Source organism: Pelophylax lessonae (genome assembly GCF_965119305.1).
Source record: "Pelophylax lessonae genome assembly, chromosome: 3".
In the NCBI taxonomy this organism is placed as follows: Eukaryota; Metazoa; Chordata; class Amphibia; order Anura; family Ranidae; genus Pelophylax; species Pelophylax lessonae.
The window spans coordinates 50,701,848-50,724,750 of record NC_138770.1 but is presented as its reverse complement, the minus strand read 5'-3'; the positions used below and the strand labels follow the sequence as shown (position 1 = coordinate 50,724,750).

Genomic DNA, 22,903 nt, shown 5'->3' with positions numbered 1-22,903 from the left:
TTTGACGGAGCCCGCCGTGATGGGTGATGTTTGAATTCCACCCTATTTTACAGTCATTGAATTTGATGGTCTGGCAATTGAAACCAGAATTTTTAGAGACCAGGGAGTCTCAGCCTAGGCTCTGGCCACATTGGTCAATGCCAGGATGCCTGTTTCTAGGAAAATCTATTATAGAGTTTGGAAGACCTATATCTCTTGGTGTGAATCCAAGAAATGGCATCCTAGAAAGTATGTCATTGGAAGAATACCTGCTTTTCTTCAGTTAGGGGTGGATTTGAAATTGGCATTAGGAATCATTAAAGCACAAGTCTGCTGTATCAATCTTTTTCCAAAGACCGTTGGCTACGCACTCTTTGGTTCGGACCTTTTTTCCAAGGTGTGATTCGTATGGTTTTGCCAGTCAAACCACATCTATGGCCTTGGGACTTGAATCTGGTTCTCACGGTCCTGCACAAGTAGCCCTTCGAGCCTATCAGGCATATACAGTACCTTTGTTACTTTTATTGAGGAAGCTGGTCTTTTTTTGGTCGCTATAACCTCAGCTAGAAGGGTATCGGAGATACCGGGTCTTCATGTAAAGAACCTTTTTTTCTAAATCTGTATCAGGATAAGTTGTTTTTTCCATCCTCATTTTTCTCCTTAAGGTAGTTTCTGGTTTTCACTTGAACCAGGATATTGCTCTGCCTTCATTTTTCCTAATCCTCAGTCTTGAGGAAAGGTTGTTACGTTCTCTTGACATTGTACATGTGGTTAAAGTCTATTTAACCAGGTCAGCACAGCTTCGTAATACTGTTGCTTTCTTTATTTTGCTGGAAGGGCCTAAAGCCCCGTACACACGATAAGAAATTCGGCCGGGAAATTTCGTCTGACGACCGATCTGACGATTTTCGGCTTGTTAGTATGGTGCTTCTGACAGCCGACTCCGACTTTTCGGCCGAAAAAATCCTGGTGTGCAGGCATTAAAATGTTTTTCCTCTGTCAAAACACGTCTGATTTTCGTCTCATTAGTACAGATTTCGATGGGGAAAAATCTTATGAGCAAGACTAGGCATGCTCAGAGACGAAAGAACACATACAAAGCAATCCAACACATGACATCACTTCTGAAGTAGAATTCTGTCGTACGGGAAAATTTGTGTGCAGTCTAGAGCACATTTCAACCAACAGACACCACTCTGGACAAAAGACGGATGACCGGTCGGCGGAAATTCGTAGCGTGTGTACGAGGCTTAAGAAAGGCCAAGCAGCAACTTCCTCCACTATTTCTAGATGGATTCGGCAGGTAATTTTTCAAGCTTATGGCTTGAAGGGTAAGGTTCCGCTTTTTAACTTAAAGGCCCACTCTACCAGAAGGGTAAGTGCCCTAATAAGCAGTGCACCATCAAGTATCTTGGGCCCAGATCTGCAAAGCTGCTACCTGGTCCTCAGTACATACGTCCACAAAATTCTACCAAGTGGACGTTAGGGCCCGTGAAGGGGCTCAGTTTGGTAGTAGCGTACTGCAAGCAGCTGTATAGTCCTAAGTTTTTTCTTTGCTCAGGGGCAAAATTGGGACTCTGTGTCCCCTGCCATCAAGGGCATTGCTTTAGGACATCCCAATTAGTCATTATTACCAGCTCTGTGTCCCATGATGTACGATAAAGAAATTAGGATTTTTATTACAGCTTACCTGTAAAATCCTTTTCTTGGAGTACATCACGGGACACAGAGCTCCCTTCCCTCTTTTCTGGGATCTTCGTTGCTTGCTTCAAAAACTGATGTTCTTCCTGTATGGGAGGGGTTATATAGGAGGAACTTTCTTTCTATTGGTGGCCAGTGTCCATTTACCTGAAGGTAGCCTATAACCCAAATAGTAATTATTACCAGCTCTTACCAGCGCTCTACGAGCACTGTCCCCCTCTTTTTGCAAATATTACCAGCTCTGTGTCCCGTGATGTACTCCAAGAAAAGGATTTTACAGGTAAGCTGTAATAAAAATCCTAATTTTTGTCCTGAAACGTTATAAATTTTCGAAAAGCAGAGGGCACCTGAACTCAATTATGAGGGGTGGCCACATTTTTGGCCTTCTAGTAGGGCATGATGGTTACGTATTCACAAACTTTGGGTTGTTCACCATATTTCAAGAGCAAAAAATTAAAAAATATATATATATATATATATATATACACACACATATACATACATATACACACACACACACAATATACACACATATATACACAGTGCCACTGCCCAGCATTAATGTGTACACCCCAACAGATTTGTCAGAAAACCTTTCCTTTCAGAATGAACATTTTCTATGGGACACTATGCTACAAACTCCTCCCACAAATAGGGCCCATTGATTGCAACCAAGATTTGTTAAATTGCACACACAAAAAAAGTATTTTTCCTAACAAATTCATTGAAGACCATGTTGCAAAAATGAACACATCCCAATGAAAGTCTACACTGAACACACGATCCGAAAATCGGACGACAAATCGTCCATTTTTTTTTTTTTTGCATATAGAACATGAAGATGTTATTAAAGTTACGAAAATTCTCGTACAACAGAATAAAAAAATCGGAAGAGATATCATGTGTTTTTGTATTGTATTTTCAAACGACAACTGTACTGATTAAATTAAAGTCGTATGATCTGGTACGGTAGGAGAAACATTTCCATGCTTGTCCGATCGGATAATATTGGATGAACTGTCGTGATCGTCTCTAGAAAGCTGTGTACTAACAATCCGATTATCGTACGATCAATATTTTTCGTCTGATTTTCAGATCGTGTGCATGGGCCTTTAGGTACAATGCTAAATTTGAGACAACAAAATCCTAATTAACAAGAATTCAACTACAGGTGAGTCTAATTATTAGTATATTAATAAATAAAATATTATATTAATATATAAAATTTTTATTGCAATGATTTTTTGTCTAAATACTTTTTTTCAAGCACAGTACAAGAAGATCAGCAAAAGCTTTACTTATCAGTGACAATACTGGAGCAAAAGTGATACAAAAATATAACAAAAACAGAACTGCAACCATCTCACAGAGACGTCCAGGCCGCCCATGGAAGTTAACGCTTCAACAGGAGCGTCTTTTGATGACTTAAGAAAATCGCCATGCAAGTTCACTACAGTTTGCTAAAGAAGTAGAAAGCAAAACTGGGGTGATGATTTCCCATCACACAATGCGGCGTACACTGCAGAGGAATGCCATGCATGGGTGTCATCTACAAAGGAAGCCCCCCTAAAGCCAATGCACAAAAATGCCCACCTAAAATTTGCCAGGGCCCATGCTGAAGAAGAAGACTACTGCGACTCTGTACTCTAGAGAGATGAGACCAAGATAAAGGTTTTTGGAACTGATGGCTTCAAAACTGTATGGCGTCACAAAGGTGAAGAGTACAAAGTAAAATGCATGGTGCCTACAGAAACATGGTGGTGGCAGTGTCATTCTGTGGGGCTGCATGAGTGCTGCTGGTGTCAGGGAGCTGCATTTTATAGATGTATCATGAATTCACACATGTACTGCTCTATATTGAAAGAGAAGATGCTACCATCACTTTGTGCCCTTGGTTGTCGTGCACTTTTCCAACATAAAAAAATGATCCAAAACACACATCTAAGGCCACTGTTGCATTTCTGAAGAAGAACAGGGGGAAAGTGATTCAGTGGCCAAGTAGGTCTCCTGATCTGAACCCAATCAACCACCTATGGGGAATTCTGAAGAGACAAGTTGAGCATCACTCTCCATTCCGCATCCAGGCTCTAAAAGAGGTCATTCTTGAAGAATGGAAAAAGAGAGATGTTGCAATATGTCGCCAACTTGTTCATTCCATACCTAGAAGACTTGGTGCTGTCCTTACAAATCATGGAGGTCATACAAAATACTAGATGGAGTAGTTTTTGTTGTGGGGTGTATTCATTTTTGCATCAACTAATTTGAGTAAAACCAAAGGTTCTGTAATCTAAGTTATATTATTAACCTTACTTTCATGTAATAAGCTAAACAAATGTTCTATAAAACTCGGTTTTGTCAATTTTGGAAATTGTTTTGTGTTCATTGAGATATTGACTAAAATCTTACTTTTCAAAAGGGGTGTACTCATTTATGCTGAGCCCCAAAAACTTGAGATCCTGCTGCAAAAAAAGAGATGCCATCAGCAACAGGAACACTAGTAGGGCATGGTCCCTATCCTGTTGCCACCCACGGAACGCATATGTGGCATCAAAGATTGCCCACACCCTACACATGTGTGCATGGACAGCAGAGGTTTCTGTGATGGTGGCATGCTCCAAGCATAGTGATTGAGCCGTCAAAGACTGATGGCCAATCACAGTGGTCAGGCAGACCTTCCTGCCGCCCTAGGCGTAATAGCCCAGTTAACAGAACGCCAGGGATGGGCAGGAATAGTTAAATAGATGCAATGTAATTAGATGCTCCTGACATGTTCAGAGAGCTACAATGTAACTACTTTTCTTTACATGTTAACAAGCACTGATGCTGTAGCTCAGGGATCTTCATACTTTCTAAGCACAGGGCCAGTTTACGGTCCTTCAGGCTTTAGGGGGGAACCGGACTGTGGCATTGGGAGTAGAAAATGCCCCAGCATCAGTGTCCCATCATTGGTTTTAATGGGAGGAACAGCGCCCCCCATAGTGTCCCAATAGTGTCCCATTGTTGGTGTCAGTGGAAGAAAAAAGTGCCTCATATCAGTGGGAGGAGCAGTACCCCAAGGTCCCCCATTGGTAAAAATCAATGAGAAAACTAGTGCCCCATTGATGGTGTCAGTAGGGTGAATGGTGCTCCATTATTTGTGACAAATGGTGGACCAGTGCCCCAAGAGCCAGACCTCTGGCCCCCGGGCCGCAGTTTGGAGACCACTACTGTAGCTCTTCTAGTGATCATTGCTACCAAAGCTACACAGACTTGCACCTCGGTAATCAAACAGTTTGATCCAGAAGCTACACCCGTGAGGTCCTGTAGGAAGGGGCTCGGAGACGTACAAAAAATAATTAAAAATTTACAGAAAACATCAGTTTTAAAAACGTAAACCAGAGGTCTTCAAACTTTCTAAACAAATGGTCCATTTACTGTCCTTTAGATCTTGGGGGGGGGGGGGGGGGGAGGCAAACTGTGGCTGATGGGGGTATAAAAAGCCCCAGCATCAGTGGGAGTAAAGAAACATTACATAGCACCTGTGGTCAACAGGAGGAGGAACAGGGCCCCATGGTTGGTTTTAGTGGGAAGAATAGTGCACCATTATTGGTGTCAGTGGGAGGAACAGTGCCCACTGTTGGTGTAAGTGGTATAAATGGTTCCTCATTGCTAGTGTCGGTGGGAGGAATAGTGCCCCATTGCTGGTGTCAGTGGAAGAAATAGTGCCGGTCATTGGTGTCAGTGGAAGGAATAGGGTCCCATTGTTCGTGTCATTCAAGGGAATAGTGTTCCATCATTGGTGTCAGTGAAAAAAATTGTGCCTCTTTATTGGTGTCAATGGGAGGAACAGTCCCCTATTGCTGGTGCAAGTGGGAGGAGAGGTGCCCCATTGTTGGTGTCAGTGGGCGGAACAGTGTCCATCATTGGCCCCAGAAGGAGGAATAGTGTCCCTTTGTTGGTGTTATTGTAGGAAATCATATGCCATCAATGGTGTCAGTGAAAGAAATTGTGCCTCATCGTTGCCGTCAATGGGAGGAATAGCGTCCCATCATTGGTGTCAGTGAGAGGAATAGTGTCCCATCATTGGTGTCAATGGGAGGAACAGTCCCCTATTGTTGGTGTCAGTGGGAGGAATAGTCCCCCATTGTTGGTGTCAGTGGGGGTATTAGTTCCCCATTGTTGGTGTCAGTGGAAGAAATGGTGCCCATCATTGGTGCCAGTAGAAGGAGTAGTGTCCCATTGTTAGTGTCATTGTAGGAAATAGTGTCCCATCATTGGTGTCGGAGGAAGAAATTGTGCCTCTTCATTGGTGTCAATGGGAGGAATAGTGCCCTATTGTTGGTGTCAGTGGAAGAAATAGTTCCCATCGTTGTCAGTAGAAGGAATAGTGTCCCATTGTTGGTGTCAGTGGAAGAAAAAAGTGCCTCATATCAGTGGGAGGAGCAGTACCCCAAGGTCCAGATAAAGACAAGCAAAGGTCCACATCTGGCCCACAGGGCACAGTTTGTAGACCACTGTTGTAAACTTTCAAAATTATAAATATAAAACGGACCAAAAAACAGGAATATGTGCTTCATTTCTGGGAGACCGATCCACCGACAGCAAATTTAAAGCAAGGCTTCAACCAAAAGAAGAACTTCTGCTTTAAAAGGTCCCCGCCCCACTCTATTTTCACATGTGGGGGTGGGGACCACTTCCGTTCAGATGGACTGGCAAAACTTTACCCCTCTTCCGCAGTCTTCTGGGACGTCACAGGTCCCAGAAGACTGTGGGACCATTCACAATGAGCAGTGCGGTTTGCACACGTGCAGCTGCAAGCTGCCCATAGTTGCGAAGCCGGGTGCCCATAGTTGGAATACCGGATGCCCACAGTTAAGATGTCGGGTGGCCATAGTTAAGATGCCGGCTTAGGGGAACGAGGATGGGTGGAGAACGCAGCTCGGGTGAGCACAGCGCTGAATCCAGGGACAAGCGAGTGGCTGTTTAATAAAGGTCAGCAGATGCACGTTTTTGTAGCCGCTAACTTTTAATTTTTCACAAAAATGACTGGCGCTCCTCTTTAAAAGCAATCCAGCAATGGCACCACCGTTAACACATAATTATAATATGTGAATACGTAGTATTTTGTGATAAAATTGTAAAGAAGGTTGAAACCGGCGCTACCTTCAAAGTGCTAATGTGCCAAATAAATAAATAAATAGTGTATAAATAAAGTGCTGGAGTGTATTATTTATTTAAAGTGCTCATATTCTGAGTGATAACGGGTTAGATATTGCAACATTTATCAATCATAAGTGCTAGTGCCAGAAAAAAACTTGAAAAAGAAACCAAACCCGGTGCTTTTATTCAAATTAATAATGTGTATTACAGTGATAAACCGTGGAAGTTTACATAAATAACATATACACAAATGGTGCTTATTTTATTGGAAGAATGACTGTAAAATAATAACCTGTTATTATTACGTGCTGTGATCATAAAGTGATGTGAAACTTCACATATATATGCAAGTAAAAGAATAAATAAAATAGTGAGTCCTCTCTAGTAGAGAAATGAAAAAAACAGGTGTTGAACAAAAGAAAAAGGAGAGCACGGATTGCAAACACCACTATAGCCACTAGGTGTCGCACCCGGCCAGTATACCACCTGTATATCAATATGGACCAATATGGAATCCTGGGGTTCCCTCACCACGGTCTCTCCTCGTCCCGAGTACCTCAGAATATAAAAAGAGAGAGAGAGGGGGACCCCTTGGTGCGATGTATGGTGCCAATCTTTAAAGGGCGAGGTAGTAACTCACGGTTAGGCTGTCCTCGATCAGTGAAGAGAAGCCGGGAAGCTTCCGCGTTCCACGGCCCAAGCTCCAAATACCGGAAGTGACGTAGTGACGTAAGACTCCACCCTACGCGTTTCGTAATACGTCTACTGGAGCCAAGTAGACGTTGTATTACGAAACGCGTAGGGTGGAGTCTTACGTCACTACGTCACTTCCGGTATTTGGAGCTTGGGCCGTGGAACGCGGAAGCTTCCCGGCTTCTCTTCACTGATCGAGGACAGCCTAACCGTGAGTTACTACCTCGCCCTTTAAAGATTGGCACCATACATCGCACCAAGGGGTCCCCCTCTCTCTCTCTTTTTATATTCTGAGGTACTCGGGACGAGGAGAGACCGTGGTGAGGGAACCCCAGGATTCCATATTGGTCCATATTGATATACAGGTGGTATACTGGCCGGGTGCGACACCTAGTGGCTATAGTGGTGTTTGCAATCCGTGCTCTCCTTTTTCTTTTGTTCAACACCTGTTTTTTTCATTTCTCTACTAGAGAGGACTCACTATTTTATTTATTCTTTTACTTGCATATATATGTGAAGTTTCACATCACTTTATGATCACAGCACGTAATAATAACAGGTTATTATTTTACAGTCATTCTTCCAATAAAATAAGCACCATTTGTGTATATGTTATTTATGTAAACTTCCACGGTTTATCACTGTAATACACATTATTAATTTGAATAAAAGCACCGGGTTTGGTTTCTTTTTCAAGTTTTTTTCTGGCACTAGCACTTATGATTGATAAATGTTGCAATATCTAACCCGTTATCACTCAGAATATGAGCACTTTAAATAAATAATACACTCCAGCACTTTATTTATACACTATTTATTTATTTATTTGGCACATTAGCACTTTGAAGGTAGCGCCGGTTTCAACCTTCTTTACAATTTTATCACTTTTTAACCCTTTCAGGGTTGGTTGTTGGCAGCTTACACCTTAGGTCTTTTTTTGTATTTATTATAAACTCCATAGCGCTGGTCACCTCCTGCATAAAACGTAGTATTTTGTGATCTTTTTATATTGATATTAGTTCACACTTTCACCTGGAAGTCTGGACTCGTGACCCGCAGATGCCTGGAATTGTTCTGTCCTAGAAATATTTGTATGTTCTCCATATGTCATTCAGGAAACTCACACTCCTAAACATGCCATTTCCTTATTCATTTCACCTATAAAGTAAAGTATTTCTACATTGTGCAATACTATAGTCTCATGTTTACATGTATTGCACTTCCGTATTCATTTTACCGATATACTCATTCTACATTACGCAATATATTCTCATGTTGTTTTTATCTATTGCTTACTCAGTTGTTGTACAGTACATAACCTGTATTTTTGGCACTCGTATGTTTGCTGTTCAGCACTAACTACTTCTCGCCATTATCTTTCAGCCCCTCCCTCATACCAGGGTATTAGGTGTAATCCTGGACTCTTATCCCTAATTTCAGGCCCCAATCCAATCACTGTCCTAATTTTACCACCTTCACTTCTATAACATTTCCAAAATTCACCCCTTCTTTACCAATGACACCTCCAAGATACAAATTCACTCCTTTGTTCTCTCTCGTCTCAACTATTCCATCTCCCTCCTCGTTGGTCAACCTCTACACAGACCATCATGAATGCTGCTGCTGCCAGACTCATCTACATTACCAACCACTCTCTGCCAATTCATCCATTGGCCCATGCTCAGTGTCCTCCGCTCCTCTCTGCTATTCCCTCCATTGGCCCCCGCTCAGTGTCCTCCACTCCTCTCTGCTATTCCCTCCATTGGCCCCCGCTCAGTGTCCTCCACTCCTCTATGCTAATCCCTGCACTGGCCCCTGCTCAGTGTCCTCCACCCCTCTCTGCTAATCCCTCTACTGGTCTCCACTCAGTGTCCTCCACTCCTCTCTGCTAATCCATCTACTGGTCTCCACTCAGTGTCCTCCACCCCTCTCTGCTAATCCATCTACTGGTCTCCACTCAGTGTCCTCCACCCCTCTCTGCTAATCCCTCTACTGGTCTCCACTCAGTGTCCTCCACTCCTCTCTACTAATCCCTCTACTGGTCTCCACTCAGTGTCCTCCACTCCTCTCTGCTAATCCCTCTACTGGTCTCCACTCAGTGTCCTCCACCCCTCTCTGCTAATCCATCTACTGGTCTCCACTCAGTGTCCTCCACTCCTCTCTGCTAATCCCTCTACTGGTCTCCACTCAGTGTCCTCCACCCCTCTCTGCTAATCCATCTACTGGTCTCCACTCAGTGTCCTCCACTCCTCTCTACTAATCCCTCTACTGGTCTCCACTCAGTGTCCTCCACTCCTCTCTGCTAATCCATCTACTGGTCTCCACTCAGTGTCCTCCACCCCTCTCTGCTAATCCCTCTACTGGTCTCCACTCAGTGTCCTCCACTCCTCTCTGCTAATCCATCTACTGGTCTCCACTCAGTGTCCTCCACCCCTCTCTGCTAATCCATCTACTGGTCTCCACTCAGTGTCCTCCACCCCTCTCTGCTAATCCCTCTACTGGTCTCCACTCAGTGTCCTCCACTCCTCTCTGCTAATCCATCTACTGGTCTCCACTCAGTGTCCTCCACTCCTCTCTGCTAATCCCTCTACTGGTCTCCACTCAGTGTCCTCCACCCCTCTCTGCTAATCCATCTACTGGTCTCCACTCAGTGTCCTCCACTCCTCTCTGCTAATCCATCTACTGGTCTCCACTCAGTGTCCTCCACTCCTCTCTGCTAATCCCTCCACTGGCCCCTGCTCAGTGTCCTCCACTCCTCTATGCTAATCCCTGCACTGGCCCCTGCTCAGTGTCCTCCACCCCTCTCTGCTAATCCCTCTACTGGTCTCCACTCAGTGTCCTCCACTCCTCTCTGCTAATCCATCTACTGGTCTCCACTCAGTGTCCTCCACTCCTCTCTGCTAATCCCTCTACTGGTCTCCACTCAGTGTCCTCCACTCCTCTCTGCTAATCCATCTACTGGTCTCCACTCAGTGTCCTCCACTTCTCTCTGCTAATCCCTCCACTGGCCCCTGCTCAGTGTCCTCCACTCCTCTATGCTAATCCCTGCACTGGCCCCTGCTCAGTGTCCTCCACCCCTCTCTGCTAATCCCTCTACTGGTCTCCACTCAGTGTCCTCCACTCCTCTCTGCTAATCCATCTACTGGTCTCCACTCAGTGTCCTCCACTCCTCTCTGCTAATCCCTCCACTGGCCCCTGCTCAGTGTCCTCCACTCCTCTCTGCTAATCCCTCCACTGGCCCCAGCTCAGTGTCCTCCACCCCTCTCTCAGTGTCCTCCACCCCTCTCTGCTAATCCCTCCATTGGCCCCTGCTCAGTGTCCTCCACTCCTCTTTGCTAATCCCTCCACTGGCTTCTGCTCAGTGTCTTCCACCCCTCTGACAATCCTCCCACTGGCTTCTGCTTAGTTTCCCCAACCCCTCCCTGCCAATCTTTCCACTGGCTTCTGAGTGTCCTCCACTGTTCTCCGACAATCATTCCACTGGCTTCTGCGGAGTTTCCTCCACCCCTCTCTGCCAATCCGTCCACTGACCCCTGCTCAGTGTTCTCCCACCTTCTCTACCAATATATACACTGGCCCCAGCTCATTGTCTCCCACCTCTCTATGCCCATCCGCCCACTGGCCTCCGCTCGGTGTTCTCCACTCCTCTCTGCCAATCCCTCTACTGGCTGCCCCTCAGTGCCCCCCCCCCCCTCTCTGCAAAATCCTCTAGTGGCCCCTGATCAGTGTCCTCCACCCCTTTATGCCAATCTCTTCAATGGCCTTAGCTCAGTGTCTTCCACTGGCCCCTGATCAGTGTCCTCCACCACTTTCTGACAATCTCTTTACTGGCCTCAGCTCAGTGTCTCCCCCCCCTCCCCTCAGCCTATCCCTCCACTGGCCTCAGCTCAGTGCCTTCTGACCCTCTCTGCTTATTCATTCACTGGCCTTCACTCTTCCTTCCCTACCAATCCCTCCACTGTTTTCCACTCAGTGTCCTCCGCCCCTCTCTACCAATATATCCACTGCCTCAGCTCATTGTCCTCCAACCCTTTCTGCTAACTGTTCACTGGCTTCCACACAGTATCCTCCATCCCCCTTTGCCAATTCCTCCACGGGGCTCCACCCTTCTCTACCAATCTATCCACTGGCCCCCCACTCAGTGTCCCCCACTCCTCTTTGCTAATTTCTTCACTGGCCTCCACTCAGTGCCCTCCACCATTCTCTGCCAATCCCTCCACTGGCCCCTGCTCAGTGTCCTCCACCTCTCTCTGCCAATCCCTACACTGTCATCCACCCTTCTCGGACAATCCTTCCCCTGGATTCTGCTCAGTGTCCTTTACCCCTCTCTGCCAACCCCTTTCTCTGCCAACCCCTTTCAGCCAGTACCCTCCACCCATCTGTCAATTCCTCCACTGGTCCCTGTTTACTGTCCTCTACCCTTCTCTGCCAATCCCTTCATTGGCCCAGAATTACAGGTGCAGGGGTGCAAATGTGCAAAAAACTTTCCATCCAACTGTGTCACTAAGGTGCTTGATGAATATCTCTCGCCGAAATGGCACCGAAAATGCACGTGATTTTACTGTGCTTAGGTTGTGTTTTTTAAAGGCCATGTGACTCAAAAACTGCATCAAAAACATAACAGGTGCGTTATTGATGCGTTCTTACTGCATTTCAATGGGGGAGTGCGTTTTTGGCGCGTTTTTTCTTCACTGACCAAAAATGCAGCAAGCAAGATGTTAACACCACAGCGGAAGCACAATGGACCAGTGTAAAGACATACATATTTAAAAGGATGCATTTTTCTTGAGCTTTTCTTGCGCTAAAGGTGCAGAAAATGGCCAACAATACATTCATATTCATTTAAATTAACAATATTAATTAAAATGTAAAATATAATACAATTATATATAAAAACATATATATTTATATATTTTTAAAACTGTCATTTTTGGTTTTGGTTCATCCTGAATTTTTGGTTACAGCACCAGAATTTCCATTCGGAGTAACCCTAGAAGAAAGGCAACCTTACAAAGAATAGATAGCAGCAGACAAGGTAAGTGCAGAGGTCAGCCGCTGTATTTTGGGTTTAATTAACCCTATAAGTAGAACTAGAAGCAAAACTTTTTTTTTCTCCAATTTAGATAGGGGTATAACCCTCCCTTATTCTATCAGGTATATTTACCATCAATGCCCCATAGGGGAGATTTACAAACAAGTGGCCACTGTCCCCACCAATAACTGGTCTTTGCAGCAAGAAGCATTTGAAGGGTGACGTATGTCAAACAAAACCAAAGAAATTTCCAAGCTCAACTTACCAACCAGCCTGCAACCAACCGAATTGACCGGTCCAACAATATGCGTTAAAAACAGGGGTTTAGTCTGCACACATTTCCAAAAACATGAGTAAGCTACAGGCCCCGTCAAGGCACCCCATTTTCTGTAGCTCCTAACTCTAATTTCTGAGAGTCTCCACAATGGAAGCACATGCATTTTAATGGATAGGCAGAGGGCAGGTGGGCCTGGAAGAAGCCCACCCCTCCATAATCACTTGCCGACCACCCGCCGCAGATTTACTGCGGCAGGCTGGCTCAGCTGCGCGAAACGAAGTAGCCCTACGTCAGTCGCGCATGTTGTGCATGGGACGGGAGGCCGCGATCACTCCCCACTGATCGAGAAGGACAACAGCTGACCGTTCTTCCCTCTGAAATGATCACAGAGCATTTGTGATCCTTCTATATAGGATCACTGGTCTCTATAATTTCCCAAGCCCATCCCCCCCACAGTTAGAATACACTCCCCTAGGCTCACACTTAACCCTTTGATCACCCCTAGGTTAACCCATTCCCTGCCAGTGTCATTAGTACAGTAACAGTGCATATTTTTAAGCACTGATTATTGTAGTAATATCACTGGTCCCCCCAAAAGTGTCAAAAATGTCAGTTAGGGGTCCGATCTGTCCACCGCAATGTGCTAATCCCGCTAAAAAAACTCAGATTGCCGCCATTACTAGTAAAAAAAAATAAAAATAAAAATGACAAATCTTTCCCCTAGCTTGTAGACGGCGATAACTTTTGCGCAAACCAATCAAAATACACTTATTGTGATTTTTTTTACCAAAAGTATGTAGCGGAACACAAATTGGATAAAATTATGAAAATTTCAGATTTTTAAATTGGGGGGGGGGGGGGGGGGGGGGGTTAATATATAGCAGAATGTGAAAAAATATATTTATTTTTGTTTTTCAGAATTAGCGCTCTTTTTTTGTTTATAGCGCAAAAAATAAAAATTGCAGAGGTGATCAAATAGCACCAAAAGAAAGCTCTGTTTTTGGGGAAAAAAGGACATCAATTTTATTTGGCTACAGTGTCGCAGGACCGTGCAATTTTCTGTTAAAATAACGCAGTGCCGAATCGCAAAAAATGGCTGTCTCATTAAGGGGGCAAATCTTTCCGGTCCAGATATTCAATATACAAACAAGTGGCCACTGCCCCCACCTATAACTGATCTTTGCGGCACTGGAAGGGCAATGTATGTCAAACATATGAAATGGGGTTGGTCGCAGGCTGGTTGGTAAGCGGAGCATAAAAATTTCTTTGGTTTTCCCCATAGGGGAGTTTTTCCTTTACTTCCTGTCCTATACCAAAAACAGGAAGTGAGAGGAAATCCCTCTAAAGTGAGGGAATCCCCGATTGTCACCAGAATTGGTTCCCCCATTGGAACCATTTTTTTTCAATTTGTTCCCCATTTTTCCCCTTTATGCCTGGACTAGTGTCAACTCAAAATTTGTAATTGTTTTTCACTTTCACTCTCGGAAAAGAGGACCAACAGAGAGGGAATATCGCCCTAAAGAGGGCACAGACCGAAATAAAAACCCGACAGGTGTTCCAATCCCTCTCCACTCTATCCAAAAGGTTAGTTATATTTTAAAGGCGTGCCATGGGCCTCCTTCTATGACATCACTGGTTATAAATAAAAGAATTTGACGCAGTAGTGGGCTTGAGCACGATATGGCCATATGGTGGGACCAAATCCCCATTTTTATTTATGGATTGTCTTCAAATTTGGTAGTTTCTTTTGCATGTGTGCGCTATTCTTTTTTAATATACATGTCTCTTGGTTCATAGCTGCACCAGCTTTAGAAATACATGGGTATGCTCCCCCAAATTTTTTGCTTGTTTATAAATAAAAGAATAAATAAGTGAAGATTTACCTGGCCTGACTTCTTCCTTTTCTCCCGTTTCCCAAAGATGCAAGCCAGATCGGTGTCACTGCGACAAGACAGGTCCTTTCCTGCATGACAAAAGCAAACAAGAAGAGTATTTGAAGTATTGGAAGACACTCTGTTTTGTTTTTCATTAAATAACCTTATAAACCCAACCAGATTAAATGCCCGTCCAAACTAAACACCCGGAGCTGCGGAAACCACTCACTGCACGCAGTTCCACCTTCAGTACACAGCGTGCAACCGTCAGAGAACGCAACACTAAACCGCCGAACATGATGTGGCTTCTGATCAAGACTACTCATCGCCCTTGGCTGTCAGTACACGGCACACCAAAAGCAGAGTGGGCACCCAGATCATGACCCTCTTGGCCAGATATACAGTGGGTATAAAAAAGAATCACCCCCCTTTAAAACTATCACATTTTGTTGCTTTGCAGCCTGAAATGAAACAGTTTTTGTTGGATCCAGCAGTATATACTCTGCAACTTATAACATCCAAGTGAAAGAGATAACACCAACATGAAAAAATTCAAAAACAGAATCACTAAGTTGGAAAAAGGATCACCCCCTAATGTCAGTATTTTGGGGAACCATCTTTTGTTTTAATTCCAGCCTTTAGTCTGTTGGGATTTGTCTCTACTAACTTTGCAACATTTGCCCACTTTTTTTTTTGCAAAACTACTCAAGTTCAGTTTAAATCTGATGGTGACCAATTGTGGACTGCAGTCTTCAAGTCATTCCACAGATTTTCAATGGGGTTCAAGTCTGGGCTCTAACTAGGCCATGCAAGGACATTCACCTTTTTTCTCCAACCACTGTGTGCTCATTTTTGCTGTGTGCTTTTAGGTCACTGTCATATTGGAAGGCAAACCGATTCTAGGACAATATCCCCCTGGACAATATCCCCCCGGACAATATCCCCCCCGGACAATATCCCCCCTGGACAATATCCCCCCTGGACAATATCCCCCTAGACAATATCCCCCCTCTAACCCTATGTCCAGGGGGATGTGTTCCGGGGGGATATTGTCCAGGGGGGGATATTGTCCTGATATGAGGCAGACCTTCTAGAAAGGGTTTTTGATCTCTATGACCCTATGTGTAGTCGGGTTTGCCGTCGTCCCTGGTCAGGATTTTTGTAGGTTTTGGTACCTCAGGCCAATGAAAAGTGGGACTTTTAAGGCAGGTAAGCAAAATACTTTTTCGTATTTTGCTTACCTGCCTTAAAAGTCCCACTTTTCATTGGCCTGAGGTACCAAAACCTACAAAAATGAGGCAGACCTTCTTCCCATTGACAACTTTCTGGCAGAGGGCAGCAGATTTTCCTAAAGAATTTGACGTTTTTCTGCCTCACCCATGTTTCCTTCTATCCTAACATGTGCTCCAGTCCCTGCTGCAGAGAAACATCCCCATAGCAGGATATTGCCACCTCCATGCTTTACTGTAGGAAAGGTGTAATTTGGATGGTGAACTGTATTGGACTTCCACCAGACATATCGTTTGGTGTTGAGGCCAAACAATTCAATTTTAGTCTCATCTGACCACCTTAAACGCACCTTGAAGAGTCTGAGGCAACATGGAATAAGGTGATAGGTTCAGATGTGCCCACACCGCATGGGTTAATAGCTCATTTCATCTAAAGGAGAAGAGACACAGATTTACTTACCTGATTCTCAAATCACCACACAACACGGTGATCCCCTATGCTCTGGTGGTAGACTGTCCCTCTGAGTCATCATGTCCAATACAGGGCTATGGTCCCTGCGTTGGACTTAATGAAATCATGATCCTAGACTGCTGCAGAATAGGATAGAAAAGGCTGTAGAGATTAGTCTAGCTGCAGGAAAGAGAGGAGAAATGGGTAAGTAAATCTTTTTTTGTTTGATCCCCTAGACCAGTGGGTTCCAAACTGTGGCTGAAGGCCAGATGTGGTTCTTGGCTTGTCTTTTTCAGGCCGCTAGGGCACTGATCCTCCCACTGATACAAGGCACGATTCCTCCCACTGACACCAACAATGGGGTACTAGTCCTTTCACTGACACCAATGGTGGGGCACTGTTCTATCCATTAATACCAATGATGGGGCACTATTCTTCCCATTGACATCAATGATGGGACACTACTGTATTCCTTCCACTGACACCAACAATGAGGAACTATTCCTTCCACTAATACCAATGGTGGGGCACTATTCTACCCACTGACACCTACGATGGGGCACTATTCCTTCCACTGTCACTAAGAATGGGGCACTATTTCTTCCAATGACATCAAGGATGGGGCACTATTTATTCCACTGACAACAACAATGGGGTACTAGTCCTTCCACTGACACCAATGGTGGGGCACTGTTCTATCCATTAATACCAATGATGGGGCACTATTCTTCCCACTGACATCAACGATGGGACACTATTCATTCCACTGAACCCAACAATGAGGAACTATTCCTTCCACTGATACCAATGGTAGGGGGAACTCTTCTACCCACTGACACCTACGATGGGGCACTATTCCTTCCACTGTCACTAAGGATGGGGCACTATTTATTCCACTGACATCAAGAAAGGGGCACTATTTCTTCCACTGACAACAATGGGGTACTAGGCCTTCCACTGACACCAATGGTGGGGCACTGTTCTATCCATTAATACCAATGATGGGGCACTATTCCTCCCACTGACATCAACGATGGGACACTATTCCTTCCACTGACACCAACAATAAGGAACTAATCCTTCCACTAATACCAATGGTGGGGCACTATTCTATCCACTGACACCTACGATGGGGCACTATTCCTTCCACTGTCACTAAGGATGGGGCACTATTTCTTCCACTGACACCAAGGATGAGGCACTATTACTCCTACTGACCACAGATACTATGAACTTCTTTTATCCCACGGACCAACAACGTTGAAGCATTGTCTCCTCCCACTGGCCAAAGTCTCGTCCCCTAAAGTTTAAAGGACAGTAAACTGGTTCTTTATTTAGAAAGTTTGGAGACCCCCACCTTAGACCAAAATGAACCCTTCCAGTGAAGACACAGCCCCACTGCAAGGAATACTTTTTAAGTTGCCTGAAGTTGGGCTTTAAATAATTCAGAAACCCTTCCGCTACACACTTTTTACCTGCAAAGCTTTACTCTCGCCCAATCCCGCCAATCCTTCACAGATACCTCTATAATTTCCTTCTTCCCCACTCCTTATACATCAAGCATTATGACCTGGCATTGGAGTTATCATGGATAGTAACATTCACCCGCTCCAGAGCTTCGGAACAGCCTTAAAAAACACTTGCATGGCATTATTCCCTGCACAGCAGCAGGAGTTTTTCCCCATGCGAGAGAGAAAGGTCAGTTTGGAAATCTGCCTAGAGAAGGCAATATTATATTTGTAATGATAGGACCAATATTACTGTTCTATCCAATCTTTCATGTACTTATCTTTTCTATGTTCAATACTGTATCTTGGAAAAATCATATTAAAAACCATAATGGAAAGTAAAACAGAGTGGGCTCTCCTGTTTAACCAACATTTTTGAAATCATTAGGACTTCCTTTTTGTGCTGGTAAAGAAGCTGGTGGCACTCTGTAAAACCCAATGCTTGTAAAGCTTTATTATTCTGGGCCAGCCTGAAATCTCCTTTTCTGACACATTTCACCCACAACTGGGATTAAATGCTATTAAGCCCAGCTGTGGGTGAAACGCGTCACAGAGGGTTCCTTTGGGTTTCTCATCAAGAATTATAAAGCATTACAAGTTCATTTCAGGTGTGCTGTTGGCTTCCTTTTCTAAAGAGTAGTAGACATGATCGGAAAATCAGACAAAAAATACCACTTTCCAAGCGGTCGTACGATAATCTGATCCACATAATCTGGGCCAGAGACTCTTGACACCTAATGCCCCGTACACACGTGCAGATTATCTGAAGACTTTTGTCTGCAGACTTACCAAAACCATATAATATGAGGTCAAACCTAAACACTTTCAATTTGTATGCAATCTGGCAGGCCCTTGCACTACATAGAAAAGGTAAGTCTGCAGACAAAAGTCTTCAGATAATCTGCACGTGTGTACGGGGCATTAGATTTGACTTTGTCTTCAAGTTATTTAAACTCTGCACTCAACCAAGAGCCATGCAGACTCTTAAGCATTTTTCTTTTTAAACCCTTTAATTTTAATGTTGCTTATATTTCTTCTGTAACATCTTTTCGGAAATCATTCCTACGCCATTTTTCATTAAAACAATATTTAAAATCATTACGCTGACTCTCTGAATGCTTGAACCATAAATCAAAGAGCTTTGTAACTTAGGAAGCTACTGTAATGTAAACTCTTCCATTCCTGTCTGGGTGCGACATTGGGTTACCATTTCTTAAAGGTCAGAATGGATGGTGGATGCAGGTTTCCATTAAAACACGTGGTGGTGGCTACTGTGTACTTTTAAAGGGTTAACTGTTCAGTAATGCTTACTCTTAATATGCTGGTGCTCACATTGTTGCCCTGCAAACTGGAAAATATCTGCACAGGGTGAGGCTGGACGTGTAATAGTCAACAAGGACCAATCAACTAAAGCCTCTCTGCAGCTGACCATTTCCCCATTCTTGATTTACTATGCTTTGTTCTGCACTGTGCGTCTGTGTGGAGGCACCATCTTGGTAGAAGCCGGGCTTTGCTTCCTAATGTCAGAGAGGTCTTGCCGATGACTGGTGATCTGATGAATGGTGAGGTTATGATCAAGAAGCAACAGCAGAGAAGGAGGAAGCACAGATCCACAGAATGTAAGAGGCAGAAGCAGGGAGATCTTTGCACCGCCGGTCCTCAGGTACAGCTTCCCCTCCAGCAAAAGAACAGTGCAACAGCACAGTAGTGAAGTCACCAAACCTCACTCCAAATTTCCTGAAGCTACCAGGTTTGCAAGCAGGGAGATCCTTGCACAGGTGCAGCTTCCTCTCCAGCAAGGAGAACAGTGAACAGCACAGTAGTGAAGTCACCAAACCTCACTCCAAATTTCCTGAAGCTACCAGGCTTGCAAGCAGGGAGATCCTTGCACAGGTGCAGCTTCCTCTGCAGCAAGGAGAACAGTGAACAGCACAGTAGTGACATCACCAAATCTCACTCCAAATTTCCTGAAGCTGCCAGGCTTGCAAGCAGGGAGATCCTTGCACAGCTGCAGCTTCCTCTCCAGCAAGGAGAACAGTGAACAGCACAGTAGTGATAACACCAAATCTCACTCCAAATTTCCTGAAGCTACCAGGCTTGCAAGCAGGGAGATCCTTGCACAGGTGCAGCTTCCTCTGCAGCAAGGAGAACAGTGAACAGCACAGTAGTGACATCACCAAATCTCACTCCAAATTTCCTGAAGCTACCAGGCTTGCAAGCATGGAGATCCTTGCACAGGTGCAGCTTCCTCTCCAGCAAGGAGAACAGTGAACCGCACAGTAGTGACATCACCAAATCTCACTCCAAATTTCCTGAAGCTACCAGGCTTGCAAGCAGGGAGATCCTTGCACAGGTGCAGCTTCCTCTCCAGCAAGGAGAACAGTGAACAGCACACTAGTGATCACACCAAATCTCACTCCAAATTTCCTGAAGCTACCAGGTTTGCAAGCAGGGAGATCCTTGCACAGGTGCAGCTTCCTCTCCAGCAAGGAGAACAGTGAACAGCACAGTAGTGACATCACCAAATCTCACTCCAAATTCCAAATTTCCTGAAGCTACCAGGCTTGCAAGCAGGGAGATCCTTGCACAGCTGCAGCTTCCTCTCCAGCAAGGAGAACAGTGAACAGCACAGTAGTGAAGTCACCAAACCTCACTCCAAATTTCCTGAAGCTACCAGGCTTGCAAGCAGGGAGATCCTTGCACAGGTGCAGCTTCCTCTCCAGCAAGGAGAACAGTGAACAGCACAGTAGTGAAGTCACCAAACCTCACTCCAAATTTCCTGAAGCTACCAGGCTTGCAAGCAGGGAGATCCTTGCACAGGTGCAGCTTCCTCTGCAGCAAGGAGAACAGTGAACAGCACAGTAGTGACATCACCAAATCTCACTCCAAATTTCCTGAAGCTGCCAGGCTTGCAAGCAGGGAGATCCTTGCACAGCTGCAGCTTCCTCTCCAGCAAGGAGAACAGTGAACAGCACAGTAGTGATAACACCAAATCTCACTCCAAATTTCCTGAAGCTACCAGGCTTGCAAGCAGGGAGCAGGGAGATCCTTGCACAGGTGCAGCTTCCTCTCCAGCAAGGAGAACAGTGAACAGCACACTAGTGATCACACCAAATCTCACTCCAAATTTCCTGAAGCTACCAGGTTTGCAAGCAGGGAGATCCTTGCACAGGTGCAGCTTCCTCTCCAGCAAGGAGAACAGTGAACAGCACAGTAGTGACATCACCAAATCTCACTCCAAATTCCAAATTTCCTGAAGCTACCAGGCTTGCAAGCAGGGAGATCCTTGCACAGCTGCAGCTTCCTCTCCAGCAAGGAGAACAGTGAACAGCACAGTAGTGACATCACCAAATCTCACTCCAAATTCCAAATTTCCTGAAGCTACCAGGCTTGCAAGCAGGGAGATCCTTGCACAGCTGCAGCTTCCTCTCCAGGAAGGAGAACAGTGAACAGTACAGTAGTGACATCACCAAATCTCACTCCAAATTTGGTGAGCCGAACAATCATAGGCAACAGAGTCTTAGATGATATCACATTGCAGATATACAGCTATAAGGAAACAGAACAGCGCCTAGGCACAGAAAGCCTATTTTTTCAGGAGGAATTCATGACAATCCTAGGAGCCAAGTAGTCAACACTCCTTAAAAAAATAGAGCCAACTACATTGTACTAAAAAATCCTGCTTGCTCCTGGATTCAACAGATAGGCTCCTGAATCCCATATTATTTATTTGTCTACCCCTGCTTTAGGAGAACCCTAAACTAGCAGTTTCAAAAACTATCCCTAAATAAAGGGGTTGTCTTCATCACCTTAAAAAGGGAATCTGCCCTGTGGCCATAATGTGTGACAATAACACACAAATGATCTATTTAATGGTAACACTTGTAATTGCCAATGAACTTTACAAGTAGAAGTCACACAAGCTCTTAGTCACTCTCACTAACACCAATCATATTGGATTATCCCGTGCCGATTCCAGAACACTTTCCCCTCCCGACTTCAACGCTCGGGGATGATGGGAGTACTCCAATGGATATAATTCTACACTAAATGGCTTAATTTCAAGTGATTTCAAACCTGTTAAGCAACGAGGAAAGCAATTAAAGAAAAACATAGCTGAGCAATGAGGTCACCGCACTCAACCAGGGTGAGACCGAACAAATCCCCGTGTCATCTACAGAAGACCTCGAGCAAAACACCATTCTGCGTACCATGAAGACGATGCTCACCATTTCACAGCTCCAAGTTCATTTAAAGGCTAACTCCACCTTTAGAAACACGTTACACCCGTGTTTAGGGTATAACATATTGCTAAGCACCCCCTTACCCTCGACAGTGTGTGGGGGTTCTTCTCCCCTGCAGCTGCTGTCACATAACAGCTCCCCCTCTCTTATGTATTCTAACACCCCACCTGGTACCATGATTTCAAGGTGAAGTTTAATTTATATTTTTCCTTCCCTGGTCCCACCCTTCTTATCCACAGGCTAATGATTTTTTTTTGTTTTAATAAAACATGTTTTTATTATAGGCCCAGTGATTTTCAGAATTGGTTCTCTGTGCTTCTCCATGCAATGCAGGCAGATCATGGCTGGTGGGAGAGGCAGGATCGGCAGGGTGCAGTACATAGCTTCCTGAAAACATCACAACACCCTGTCTCAGTATTCCTCTCAAGAATCCTCAGCCCTAATGCAAGTACAGAAATACTCAGCCCTAATGCAAGTGGGGATGCAAATATCAAACCACTTTGATAGGTAGATGTCAGTCTGTAGGAGTGGGCGTTCCTAGACAGGCTGTATTTACACGCAGATTGCCCAAGGCAACACCCACAAGAGTCTTCATAGTTGAAAGAACTGAAATCCAATGAATGAAAGGGGCAGGCCAGGGACATCCAGGCTGGGGAAGAATAGACTTGATCAGGGGTCTCCAAACTTTTCAAACAAAGGGTCAGTTTACTTAGCTTTTAGGGGGCGGATTGTGGCCAGAGAGGGTAGAAAATGTCCTGGGACCAGCATTAGTGAGA

The 22,903-nt window shown here is 44.7% G+C and overlaps 1 protein-coding gene across 1 annotated transcript in view; it reads right to left on the bottom strand.

Moving 5' to 3' along the window:
• PINX1 (PIN2 (TERF1) interacting telomerase inhibitor 1) overlaps positions 1 to 22,903 on the bottom strand; it is a 264,522-nt gene that overhangs the window by 156,639 nt on the left and 84,980 nt on the right. The window contains exon 6 of the mRNA XM_082249517.1: positions 14,705 to 14,784. Within this exon, the coding sequence (XP_082105643.1) occupies positions 14,705 to 14,784 (80 nt within the window). The remainder of the gene's footprint in view (positions 1 to 14,704; positions 14,785 to 22,903) is intronic.